Source organism: Halichoeres trimaculatus, unplaced genomic scaffold (genome assembly GCF_033239565.1).
Source record: "Halichoeres trimaculatus isolate MK-OKI-2021-1 unplaced genomic scaffold, fHalTri1.1 fHalTri1_scaffold_15, whole genome shotgun sequence".
In the NCBI taxonomy this organism is placed as follows: Eukaryota; Metazoa; Chordata; class Actinopteri; order Labriformes; family Labridae; genus Halichoeres; species Halichoeres trimaculatus.
Window position 1 is genome coordinate 21,779,722 of NW_027437193.1, and position 12,439 is coordinate 21,792,160.

General features: G+C 41.0%; 1 protein-coding gene across 1 annotated transcript in view; it reads left to right on the top strand.

The window, feature by feature from the left end:
• c8b (complement component 8, beta polypeptide) overlaps window positions 1-12,439 on the top strand; it is an 80,241-nt gene that overhangs the window by 48,290 nt on the left and 19,512 nt on the right. The window contains exons 4-9 of the mRNA XM_074688608.1: window positions 403-501; window positions 2,472-2,603; window positions 4,181-4,300; window positions 7,438-7,476; window positions 9,491-9,556; window positions 11,129-11,188. Of these exons, the coding sequence (XP_074544709.1) occupies window positions 403-501; window positions 2,472-2,603; window positions 4,181-4,300; window positions 7,438-7,476; window positions 9,491-9,556; window positions 11,129-11,188 (516 nt within the window). The remainder of the gene's footprint in view (window positions 1-402; window positions 502-2,471; window positions 2,604-4,180; window positions 4,301-7,437; window positions 7,477-9,490; window positions 9,557-11,128; window positions 11,189-12,439) is intronic.

Consider the following 12,439-nt stretch of genomic DNA (forward strand, 5'->3'; position numbering starts at 1 on the left):
TGTGAAGTTGTCGGAGCGAGCCGGTCGGTCAGCAGCGCGATCCATTCTGTCAGCAAATCTCACCTTATTGTTGTTAGCTCGCACTCGTGTATGTCACGTTGAAGTGAGGGAGACCTACTTTAAGACGAGAGAGAAAAAAAGAAGAAAGGTGCTTGGGGGGGGAAGGCTGCAATAATAATAAAGTGTGAATTCCTCTGAGAGTAAAGCTTGAAGAAAAGGCACATGAAAGAACATTCTGTCCTATCACACCTTATGTAACTCCTGTCACCCCCATCCCCCCTATCCACCCATATCTCCCACTGTCACACTCACCTGAGTCTGGAGAGAGAAAGGCCCGCTGTCTTTTCACGCCGTGCACCAATCCTTTCATCTTCTCATGCAGTTGCCTTTAATCTCTTGCAGGGTATGGCATCCTCGGCACGTTCCAAAGGAGAGCACAAGCAGAGAGTCTTCTTGACGGTCTCCTTCGGCGGGATCAAGATTTACTGTGAAAGATCAGGGGTGAGTAGCATGTCAGGCGAGATGGCCTCGTGGCGGAGCTGCGCTGCGAGGCCTCTGCCAGCTGCTGCACTATGAACCTACAGTATAGGACATCCAGAGGGCAGACGCTTGCACGGTTCACTTCACAACGCCTGCCAGGGCCGCCATCTTGAATGCCTGGCTGGCACGGTTGACATATGAGTACAACTGCAATACCTGCACAGGAGACAGATTATTCACAAGGTTATGCTTTTTTTTTCTCCTCCCTGCATTTGCAAGGAGCCAAACTCTTCTCCACGTATAGCTAAATCAGTCACACCAGGCTTTCTATGAAGCCCTTGCCCTTTGGCTGATAGAAATTGAACTTGACAGCATTAAATAACAGATCCTACATTTGATATTTGACCCTGTTTATACTGATTTTAACACACCCTAGCAGGATTAAGGGGTTTGCTGGAGGACCCACTTAAGATCACTCAGGCCCTGTCTGCCTGCTAATGATAGCACAGTGAGCAATGTTATGGTGATGTTATGAGACGGGCTGTTTCCTGCCTCCGTCCTGGCTTCCATCCCCCTTGGCGAACTCTGAGGCCTGCTGTTCCATTACAGGATGATCGAGGGGGCTCCACTCCCTCCCCGTCCTGGGGCGCAGTGTTGGCTGGATAGGCCCACTCTGCTCATCAGCGCTAACCGATAATTAGCACTCAGTTCCACCCCTTAATGATCATTGCTGCTAATGCTAATTACACCACGGCTCCACCTCAGCTGTCATTAGGGCTAAACTGATAATTACGCAACAGCGTTTGGTCCCACGGCAACCGACCCCCACCCCTAACCCCCCAACCATCTATTTCCAAAAGCTAAAATAAAGCCCTCATCTTTGATCATATCTCCGTCTGATATGGCTGCTGGTGATGGTGGCGTGTCTTCAGGCTGTAATGTGAAAGAACATTAAGCCTCCCGCCACCACCAACCAGCTCACCAGCTTTTGACAAGCTCATTTGTTGTTTTGGAAATCATGCCCCTAATGCTCTTCATTTTATTTACTGATTACCGGCAGTAAATAACACTCCACACTTAATATCCCCGCTGAGTTATTATGGTAGAAGCGGGGATCACTCCAGCTCAGGCGGCAGCGTCAGCGAGCATTTAGATGGAAATACTTTATGTAAAGCTGACATGATTCTCTGCTGAATTGAGTCGACAAGTCATATTAGTTTTGTATTTTACATTAATCTGAGGCGTTACCAGCCGCGTTCCCCACTGAATATCCGCTAATATTCAAATGAAAGCTCCTCCCAAGTGACTTAGCTTATCTGTGCTAATAGTGGAGCCGCAGGTGGGTGTTCCTGAGTGACAGCTGGATTACTCTATATGTGTGTGTACATACAGAGGGTTTTTAAGCTTTTTTTCACTTCTGCACGGGCGTAAGAACTGTCCTCTATCAACAAATACATCACACACACGACAACTTAAAAGAAGATTATCTCTCTTGCTAATTTGGTGTCTTTCAATCGCTCAGATCACAGTCGTCAAATCCTGCTGAAACCAAAGCCAGACATAAATAAATAATCACAAAACAAGATGTCTACCGTTCAGTCTGATGCAACAAAACACAGCAAGCATCCTGCCACAAGATTATATATGTGATGTTTTTGTTGTCTCTTCTTTTTGAAAACATCCATATATTATACAGATCTGCACAGCCTGAATCTCTCCTCCCTCTGTCAGACACAGTTTGGCTTTCTCTGTGTTGGTTGGCTGCTTTTGGCTCAACATTATGCAAAGATGTTTAAAGTAGCTTTGACCTACTTTTGCTGCCAACACAGTGTACAGTTCTTGTACTTGTAAAACATTATGAAACCACACCGTGTTTTTCATTTTCTGTCTTGATAAGAAAGACAATGTACAGTAGTTTTGGTGTTTTTTTTAATTTTGAATAGTCTGTTTTTTACTCTATCGAGTGAAGACTCCCATCTCTCTGCCTCCAGGTGCTCTTGCATCACCACTCGGTCCATGAGATCAGCTACATTGCCAAGGACACCAGGGACCACCGGGCCTTTGGTTATGTCTGCGGGAAGGAGGGTCACCACAGGTTTGTGGCCATCAAGACGGCACAGTCGGTGAGTTGTTTTCTACTCTGCTGAAGCTGTTCAAGCCAAGTTGCAGGTCCCCAGTGACACTTCTAGACTGTGAAGTTATTGACCACTCAAGTGACTTTTGATATGAACATTATTCAAAGCTGCATTAATGTGATGAAGCCTGAGACAGAGTCAATTTCATTGCCAAGGACTTTGAATGAAATATTTAAGCTATGCAGATATGTTAGGCCTGGCACCATCTTATGAATCATTTACTATTAGATTAAATTGAACATACTTTTGGTAAAATTATAAATATATTTGATAAGTTTTGAAACTGCTGCAGGAAAATGTGTAGATTAGCTTTACCTTTAAGACTTTGGTGAAGCCTAAAATTGAACTTTTTAAGGTCCCATATTCTGCTCCTTTTCAGCAGTTTAATATGGATCATTGATGTCTTTATGAAATGGTAGTAACATGTTTTGGTCCAAAAAGCCAATAAATCAAGCACAGCAGCATTGTTTCCAGGCTCTCATAGCCCCTCTGTTCAGAACGGTCTGATTTAGTGGGCGTGACCTTCGTATGTAAATGAGCCACCGCTGATACCACCCCACTCTTCTGCGTCACTGAGAACGGCGCCACAAGCTTCTGAGTGCACAATGTTTAGAAAACAGCGAAGCACATTTACCGTAACATTACAGGCTAAACAACAGGCTAACTGCAGCTAAAGTTAGCATCCTGAAGCTAACACAGAGACAGGGGGGACACTGAGGAAAAGCTCTTACATCTGCTCCACAGCACACAGCATTTAAAATACTCACATTTCAAGGGTCCCAGGTTTGTTGGTGGATGGTTGGTAATGCGCCTGGATTCAGGACCAGTCTATTTGCTAGCTCTCTGATGTACTGTCCAAAGTTGGAAAAGCAGTCAGCCGTGAAGTGACTAGCACACACATGCACAGTTTTATTGAGTGTAGCTGGAACATTTCCTTAATAAATGAACTCTAGCCACTTAGTCTTGTCTTCTTCCGAGATGGGAAGCTTGTGCATGGAACTATGTGGCTGTTTACAGCCAAAAACAGAGCAAAGATGGCTCTTCAACTTCTGCATTCTCCTCTCCACTGCTGAGAAATCTCTCCAGCAGCGGGGAGGAGGAGGCGGGGAGGGGCTTTAGGGGTATTTGCTCTGGTGGACCAATCAAGTCAGACTTGCTTCTGATTGGTCAACAAAGGGATTTGCTGACGTCGGCAAATCCCCAAAATCCAAACAGCTAGTTTTAGGTCAAGATTTTACATTCTCAAGCACTACTAAGTACAGGTTTTGTTATTAAATATCACATTTTTTGGGCTGGGAGAAAAACCAAAGACTCACAAATTTCACTAAAAGACTTAATTAAGTGATTTTTGCATAATATGGGACCTTAAACAGGCAGCCACTTATATGTTTCCAAAATTAAAATGTTCGTGAGGCCTAGTGGTTAAATACAGCACACAGGAGCCAATCAGATATGAAGTTACTTAACCAACCCTCTGAAAAGCTTGTCTTCAAGTCTCACTGTCCCCAAACCCTTCTTTATTATAACACTTAATTAGCTGCATCCTCCTTTCCCTCCTCTCCCAGGCTGAGCCTCTCATCATTGACCTGCGTGACCTCTTCACGCTCATCTACGACATTAAACAGAGGGAGGAGATGGAGAAGAAGGCTCAGAAAGACAAACAGTGCGAGCAGGCGGTCTACCAGGTAGGAAAGTCGAACACATTTCTGTTTTTTTTTCTCTTTCTCAGCTTTATTTCCCATTCCGAGGCGTGATCACACATTATTACGCAGCCAGCAACTCATTCACACAGCGGGGGTTTTTACACTTTCAAGTCTCCTCTGAAGTGCATTAAAAACTGCGTTTGAATGCCCTACTGATTTCTAAGATGAAAATTTAGTTGTAATGAAAATGCAACAGGTCTGGGCACATTTAGATTGCTGGAGTCTTGCTTGTGTGACAGAAAGTGTATGTGTCTGTTTCTGTTATTAACTAAATCACTGTGTCATTTAAACCCAGAACGACTGTAAGTCTAAGATGATATTAAGACAAAGATAACTAAAAGTACTTAAGATGTTCTAAAAACAAAACCAGTGAGAATGTTTTAAGGCCAGAGATGAGAAAAGTTACCAAGGAAAAAGATTTTTTGTGGCTAGTAAAAACTTCATTCCTGAAGCGCAGGATGAAATCAAATCTTCTAGTGATATTTTTATTTCCTACCATGGATAGCTGTGTAAGCACAAATGTCAGTGTCCTTACAAGTACCAGTATGCATGTTGATATTAATAACCTTAACAAAGCCAGTTTTAGTAGTAGTATCATTCCATAGTTTATCCCCAACAACAGAAACACATCTCCTTTTTATACCTTTTCTAGCTTTCTGAACAAAAAACTTGCAAACACCTCTTAAATCATGTTAAGTCTCCCGAATTGAGAAGAACTTTTGCACAGCACAAGGAAGAGAGTTTAGTTTTGCAGTAAACATTAGTAACAATATTTTATAATAAAACAAATCAGAAAATTTCACAATGTGTGAATTTAAAAACAAGGGATCAGTGTGAGCATAATAATCTGTATTATTGATGATACATATAGCTCTTTTTTGTAAGACAACTATTGAATTCATATATGTTTTATATGTGGATCCCCACAGTTCTATACAGTAAGACATGTAGGGAACAATAAGTGAATTATAGATTATTTTCAATGCTTTGTAATTCAAAACATATCTGGATTTTGACAGAATTGCAACCGACTTTGAAATTTTACCTTTTATGTAATCAATATGTTTTTTCCATGTTAATCGACTGTCAATCATAACCCCAAGATATTTGGTTTTAAAAACTCTTTCGATGCAAGTATACCCACCAATATCATAACGAAGGCACATACTAGTACGTGGCCCATACCTGTTATGAGAGTAATAACATAACTTATCCTGTGCAAATATCTTAACCAGTCCTTCAGAACAAACCAATCAGATATAAACCATTAACCCTTACCAGTATGAGTTCAGATATCAGGATTAGGGATGGGTACCTCTCACATTTGAAACTACATGGTACCGATGCGTGGCACCTGGCAATCAGTTTTGGTACTCAACTGTACCAATTTTCGATACTTTTTTGTGTTTGTGTGGTAAAAAAATATCAATTTGTAAAATAAAAAATGATATTAATAATTAATAAAATTAATAAAAATTATTTATTTATTTTTTAATTGAATATATTTATTCTTCAATATATAACCTTGCAATGCTGTGTTCCTGTCCAGCATGGAAAACTACTCTTGCACTCCTTCACAGTCACAAGGATGCATCTAGGTACCTAAACATGGTACCTTTTGATTTTACACAAATCAGTTCCCGGTTCTTTTGACAGAATTCAGTCGGTACCTGTAAAAGTACCTAATTCGGTACCCATCCCTAATCAGGGTCCCTTCAAATCAGTATAGCTGCTAATATAAGCTGTCCAAATGATAGTATGAATAAAGTGGCATACCAACTGATATCAGTGTGGATGCCAATATCAGTATCCCCTGTTACCAGTGCCAAAACTGTTATTAGTATGCATAGAGAAACCAGTGTTTTTAGCACTTGCAATATGTATTCATGTAACAGTACCCTGAGCAAAACCAGTTTAGATACCAATACCAGTGTTCTTATTTATACCAGCTTATACAGATGACAGAATCCCAGAAAACCAGTGCTAGTGATGACAGGATAGCGTAGCCCTACTTGCATTGGCTCCGCTAAAGTACAGATATAAATACCAGTGTCCCTAATTATACTAGTACAGATATAGTATCATTGTACCTACCAATACCAGTTTAACTGATGGTACCAGTAATGATAGTGATAACTCAGTCCCATGTAGTATCCCAGTATCCCTTCCAAAACCAGTACGGGTCATGGGTCAGCTCCTAATGCATCTATAAATGCATTATTGAGTGTTTGCATCCAACACTTGGTAATAGTTTATTAGGCACCAGTTTGGTGCTTGCAGAGGATGCAGTGTCAGTGTGGGGTTGTATAATATCAGCCACCACTATTTTTCCATTAGCTGTATGTATTTTCATTCTGCTGGGGTTGATATGTTAAGCCGCGTTTCCACCAAGCAGTCCGGGTCGGTTCGTCTCGGTACGGTGCGCTTTTAGCAGCGTTTCCACTGACTCATCCCGGGACCGATCTCTAAAAACTGAGACGAGCCGTCCCACTTTTTTGGGACCCTTTCGTATGGGTGCCAGACTGAACCGATCCGCTCTCGGGAGGTGGAGCAACACACTGCAGACGGTTGATTGGTCAAAAGAATCGTCACTTACCCCGACAGCGGCTGCATTTCTCCTGGCGGCACACAGACTTCTCTGAAACGAAGCTTGATTGCACTTTGTAACAGGGAGTTACATGAAAATCACAGAGAGGACGAAATGCTGCATGTCTTCCATCCGTGCTCTTTGTTTACTGTGTCGCGTTTTCTTCTTTGTTGGATTTAATAGCGGGCTAAGCTGCTACGGCGTCGCGCTATTGTTTACCAGCTGCGGCTTCCGGCATCAGGCTTACGTGCCGCCCACCACGAGAGGGCACCGTTTGCTGTGGAAACGCAAACGGGATCAGACTTAACTGTCCCAAACCGTCCCAAACCGTACTGAACCGACCCGGACTGCTTGGTGGAAACGCAGCTTTACTCTGTATAAGGGTACTTGGCACATAACTGAGTGAGAAGTTGAGTGTTGATAATTTTGTGTTGTTTGACACCTTTCCTCTATTCCTATTCTAAATCTCCCTGCTCTGTCTTACTCATGAAAACAAATTGTGTCATCTGCCCTCTATCCGACCTCTGCACAGACCATCCTGGAGGACGAAGTGGATGATCCAGTTTACCAGGTAGGTCTGCAGGCACACAGAGCAGGAAACCAAACACTGCTGACCTTGATGCTTTTGCAGCTTCACTGGTGCTGTTTTCACTCCTAAAGCTTGGAATCCACAAAAAAAGATTAATCCTTAATTCAGATATCTCCTCCAGTCACTTATCTGCTTGAATTAATGAGCCATGATATTTCACCATCCCCGTAATACAAAGTAGACCATCCTAGTGGACAGTTTTGTTCAACCATTCAACTCCCATTTGCCAGTGCAGTGTTGTAAACCATACTTTTAAGTTGATCTGTGTCAGTGTTCTGATTTCTTCCAAAGACACACTCCCTACCCCACCTGACTGGTTGTTACCCCCTGTTTTTTGCCCTGTGTATTTATTTGGCTGAACATGGTTTTTCGTTTTCTCTGTGTTTGCTCACTGAATACAGACAACACTAACTCTTACTCTGAATGCTATGTTCAGTGGTACGTCCAGCCACCTCCCAGATCACCTCTGTTCTTTGCTCTTGAAGTGTGTTTTTGCATACAATCATTCCATTTGCAGCCTTTGATTATGTTGATGTTGGTTGACAAAACTCCAGACTGTGGCCGTAATCTTTAAGCTGTACTTTGGCATTTTTGGAAATACAAACATTTGTTTTCTTCCTGAGAAGATCAGTTCAACCATGTTTGTGCATTTAAAGATGTACCACACAGATTGCCTAGCTTAGCATAAAAGTGGCAATATGGGAAAACAGCAATTCTGGTCCAATCAACACCCATTAAGGTTGCTGATTAATATTTTATATCATCTTTGTTTGAGGCTAGAGTTATTTTTAGAACATGGTTTCAGTCTTAACCCAACATACAAAAACAAACAATTTAACACAGTTTGCTCTTGCAACCAGACAAAATAAATGATAATTTAAAGAGACAATCTGCATAAAACCTGAAACTTTATCACTCCCTATAAACAAAAGCAGAGTAAAGGGAACATTGTTTAACCCACAGTGTTATTTTCTGAGCTTTCGTAACAATTCTTCTTTTCTTTTCTTTTCATAATATGTTGTGTTGCCTGCTGATGTTCACAGAGAATACTGTTTAAGTAATTAGGAGCTTCAGTACAATGACCTACTTTGATTCTGCTAATGAGATTTTGGATCAAAACGGTAACTAGGTCATATTATCCTTTTCATGCTGTTGTTCAGTTTTTATTCACTGACCAAAAATGTTGTACCTTTGTATGGTTTTTCTTGAAAGGTCAGCTTTTATCTCTTTTTTGGTCTAATTCTGTCATTAAGAGGGTTGTTAACAGATATTCTGCACCAGAGTTGTAATTGATGAAAACTACAGAATTAGACTTTTGGGCAAACTTTGTAGTAAACAGTGAACAGTAAAGCAGAGCAGCACTACCAGTTTGCCCCTTTGTGCTATGCAAAGCTAAGCTCAGCTAATCCAAGCTAACTAGGTCACAGTTACATATTTTCCACATATGTTGGAGTAAGGTGTCAATCTTTTGTCATATTGTGGGAATACATTGAATAACATTATTTCCGAAAATGTCAAACCTACTTATATTGGGATCCATGAAGACATTTAATAATGTCAACTATAAGGCAAGAGACTGACTGATTCGAACGCTTGAGGATCTCAAGCAGTTTTTCTGACCTGCTGGTCTGAGGTGGAGCTCCACAATTCTGTTGTTGAACAAGAGACCTCTAACAAAGACCTCCACGATGCCTTTAACTACTGCCTGACCTATTATACTTGTGCTCTTTCCTCCTCCCACTTCACTCTTTTTTCTTTCTCTCTTCATCTCCACCATTCTTTATCCCATGCCCTATTTTTTTTCCACCCTTTACATCCCTGATCTCATTTCACTCCCCACTCAACGCCATCCTCACTCCCCTGCTCTTTCATTTATTCTTGTCATGTTTTGCTCTCTTGTTGTATCTCTCTGTTTAATATGCCAACCCTCCTCTTTGTCTTCCCATTTCATTATTCTCTGCACCTCTGCACCTCGCCCACTACTTCTGTTCTTTAGTACATAGTGTTTGAGGCTGGACACGAACCCCTCCGTGGCCCCCAGTCAGAGGAGAGCGTTTATCAGGTACAAAGAAAAGCATTGCCCCCTTTCTTTTCTCCCTTTTTATACCTTGTGATAGATGATAACAGTAACAGTACTAACAACCTGACTTTATAGTTCCTTTCTTGTAGAGGCTACAAAGTGCAGCTTGTTTGTAGTGATAGGATTTTCTGGAGATTTAGAGGTAGATCAAAACAAGGTTTCTGTTTACTGTGGCTGAAGATGAAAAGCTTTTGAGCCAAAAGAGGAGCAGGCAAAAAGTAATTTTAGTGTTTAATTTTAGTAATCCATTAGGTAACAGTCAAAACCTGTGGTTTATGTTGAACAGAGCAAACAGATAAGCAGCTACTTCAAAGCATTTAATATAAGAGGAGCTGGTGTGTCAACAGTTTGGCCAAATTAAATTAAGCAATCCTATTAAAACAATCCTGTTCCAAAAGTAGCGCGTCACCTAAGCTACACATTATTTGATAATTATTTTCAGTCCAAACAACACCCTCACTTTCTTTAAATATACACTTGCATGTTTTCTAGTTTGGAGCTTTTAATATGATGTGGTGCAGTGACTACATAAGCCTCTGATACAATGACAGAGCAGAAGGTGAGGCTGATATCAATCAAATAAAATTTTAATTGGATTGAGTAGAGAACTCTCTACTGCTCCCTTGCGTGCAGAGAGGCAGTGTGAATGAAAATGGCAGACTTGGCTGCTTCCTACAAAAGTTAAATTGCAAGGGACGTCATAGAGTGTACTCAACAGAAACAGTTTCTCAGAAGAAGTGACAACCATTTAGCTTTACAAACATCTTCTGTAAAGTAACTTCAAAGATGTTCAGGATAATAAAGGAGCATCTCTGTGTTAGCAGTGCTGTCTCTCATAGCATCTCAAACAACAGCAAAACAGCAATAGAGTTCACCTAAAGCTCCTTTCTTATTATTCAGCACTTTGACCTTTCAGCTTGGACCAATTGAGCGACCAGCTAGGACTCTAGGGATTGCTGGTATGGTTTAATCCCGCCCCCCTCCCACCCTTTCTCTCGGCTTGTCCTCCTCCTCTTTTCGTCTCTCTGTATCTTGCATTCCTCTGAAGATGAAAGATGCAGAGAGAGATTAATCACTTGCCATGCCATTTGATCTCAGAATGAAACAAGATCAATAGACTTGGGGAAACCGTTACAAAAAGTTAACCAGTCGAAGGCACGAAGGAGAGAAAAGCAGCGAGGTTAAAAGTGACAGATAGTTAGAATAAATGTGAGGGAAGTATACAAAGAGGGGCAGAGCGGAGGCTTCTTCATATTGTCAGACGAACCAGTTGAGACACACTGTTGCAGAATAACAATAGGTTTCCTTACTCTGAACCAGCACACAGCTTCCTCAATCATTGTTAGCAATCAATATTGATTTAAGTAGAATTGATTCACCAAAACAGCCGTGGAATTTGCATTGCAATTGCTTTGAAATATAGAAATATATATATAAAATGAGCTAAATCGATGCAGAAAGCTTTTTTTTTTTTCCAACAGACATGTTTGAGTTCTTGTCAGCTCCTGTTTTTGTTCTGTTCTTTACGTTTGAACGCCCTCCAATCCAACACAGGTCCCAACCAGTCAGCAGAAGGAAGGGATCTATGATGTTCCAAAACGCCATTTCATGACTGTAGGTGTTTTATTTTTTATTATTTGTATCTTAATTCTTCACCTTACAAACCTCTCTTCAGAGATCCTCTTGCAAGAAGTGTCTTAAGCCCCCTCTGACAATGTTTGGTTGTCGTTAATGGTTTTAGTCATGAATTAAAGCCCACAGGCTCTGAAACATTTTCAGACTATAGAAAAGTCAGACAGGGGTCTGTGTCTGCATCCACTCCCTGCAATGATTGTGATGATTACACAAGGCTACATTTGGCCTGCCTGAAGAGATAAGACTAATTGATCGGTCGACCAAAGTCAGATTTGTCAGCAATTTCACAGAACATTAAAGAGGCAGGCTTCGTATCCAAAATCCAATCCTGTGCATAATCTGATGCATGTCGGGACCAGATGGTCCAGACAAACCCAGTCTGAATGGATCTGTTTGCAGTGGACTGACAATATGAGAAGGGTGGCTGTTGTGTCTTCCTCAGAGGATGAGGATGAGAGGTTTGTAGGTTGAGTGGGTGTTGGGATGAGCTGCATGCAGTTTAGTCACAGCTTCATTCAGCCAAGGCCACCAAACACTCATAAAAGCTTTTCCTTAAGCAAAACATTGATGTGAAGAAATTCATATTCACACAGCCACGACTTCAAACTCAGGATGAGAATCTCAAAAGGTGTCATAATGTTGATCGGCTGCGCTCCACTTTGACACATATTTTCCATTTCACTGCTTCTCAACTGATCTGCAACATAAAGAATACATAGTCAGATAAACCAGAGATACTGTTACATATTAGCTGACTGGCTAATCGGCTTTATCACACAGTGGCTGATGTTTGTCACATTAGCTTAATTTTGCTTAATAAGAATAGCTTAATAAGAATTAGCTTCATTGCTGAGATAACATTAGTTGACCAGAATTTTGCTAGCAAGGATTACACACCTTTCATTTTATCTAAAATTAATAAATGAAAAAGTTAGCAAGGTTGTAGTTGTTTGTGAATTTAGCAATCAATTATATTAGTTTTTAATCATCTCTCTTGCTAACATTACCCTTGGCTAGCTATTAGTTCTGCTAGCAAGGGCTGTACACCCTTCATAGTATTATTAAAAGTGTTAGTGTGGTTTTAGGAGTAAGTGAACTTTGGCTTTTAGTTATTTTAGCTTTGAACTCCCCTCCTTATCATGAGCTAGCTAACATTTCTTAAGCAAGGACTGGTTATTATCATATAGTCCATTGTTAATCCAGAATCATGCTAGGTGAACTGTTGTTGAA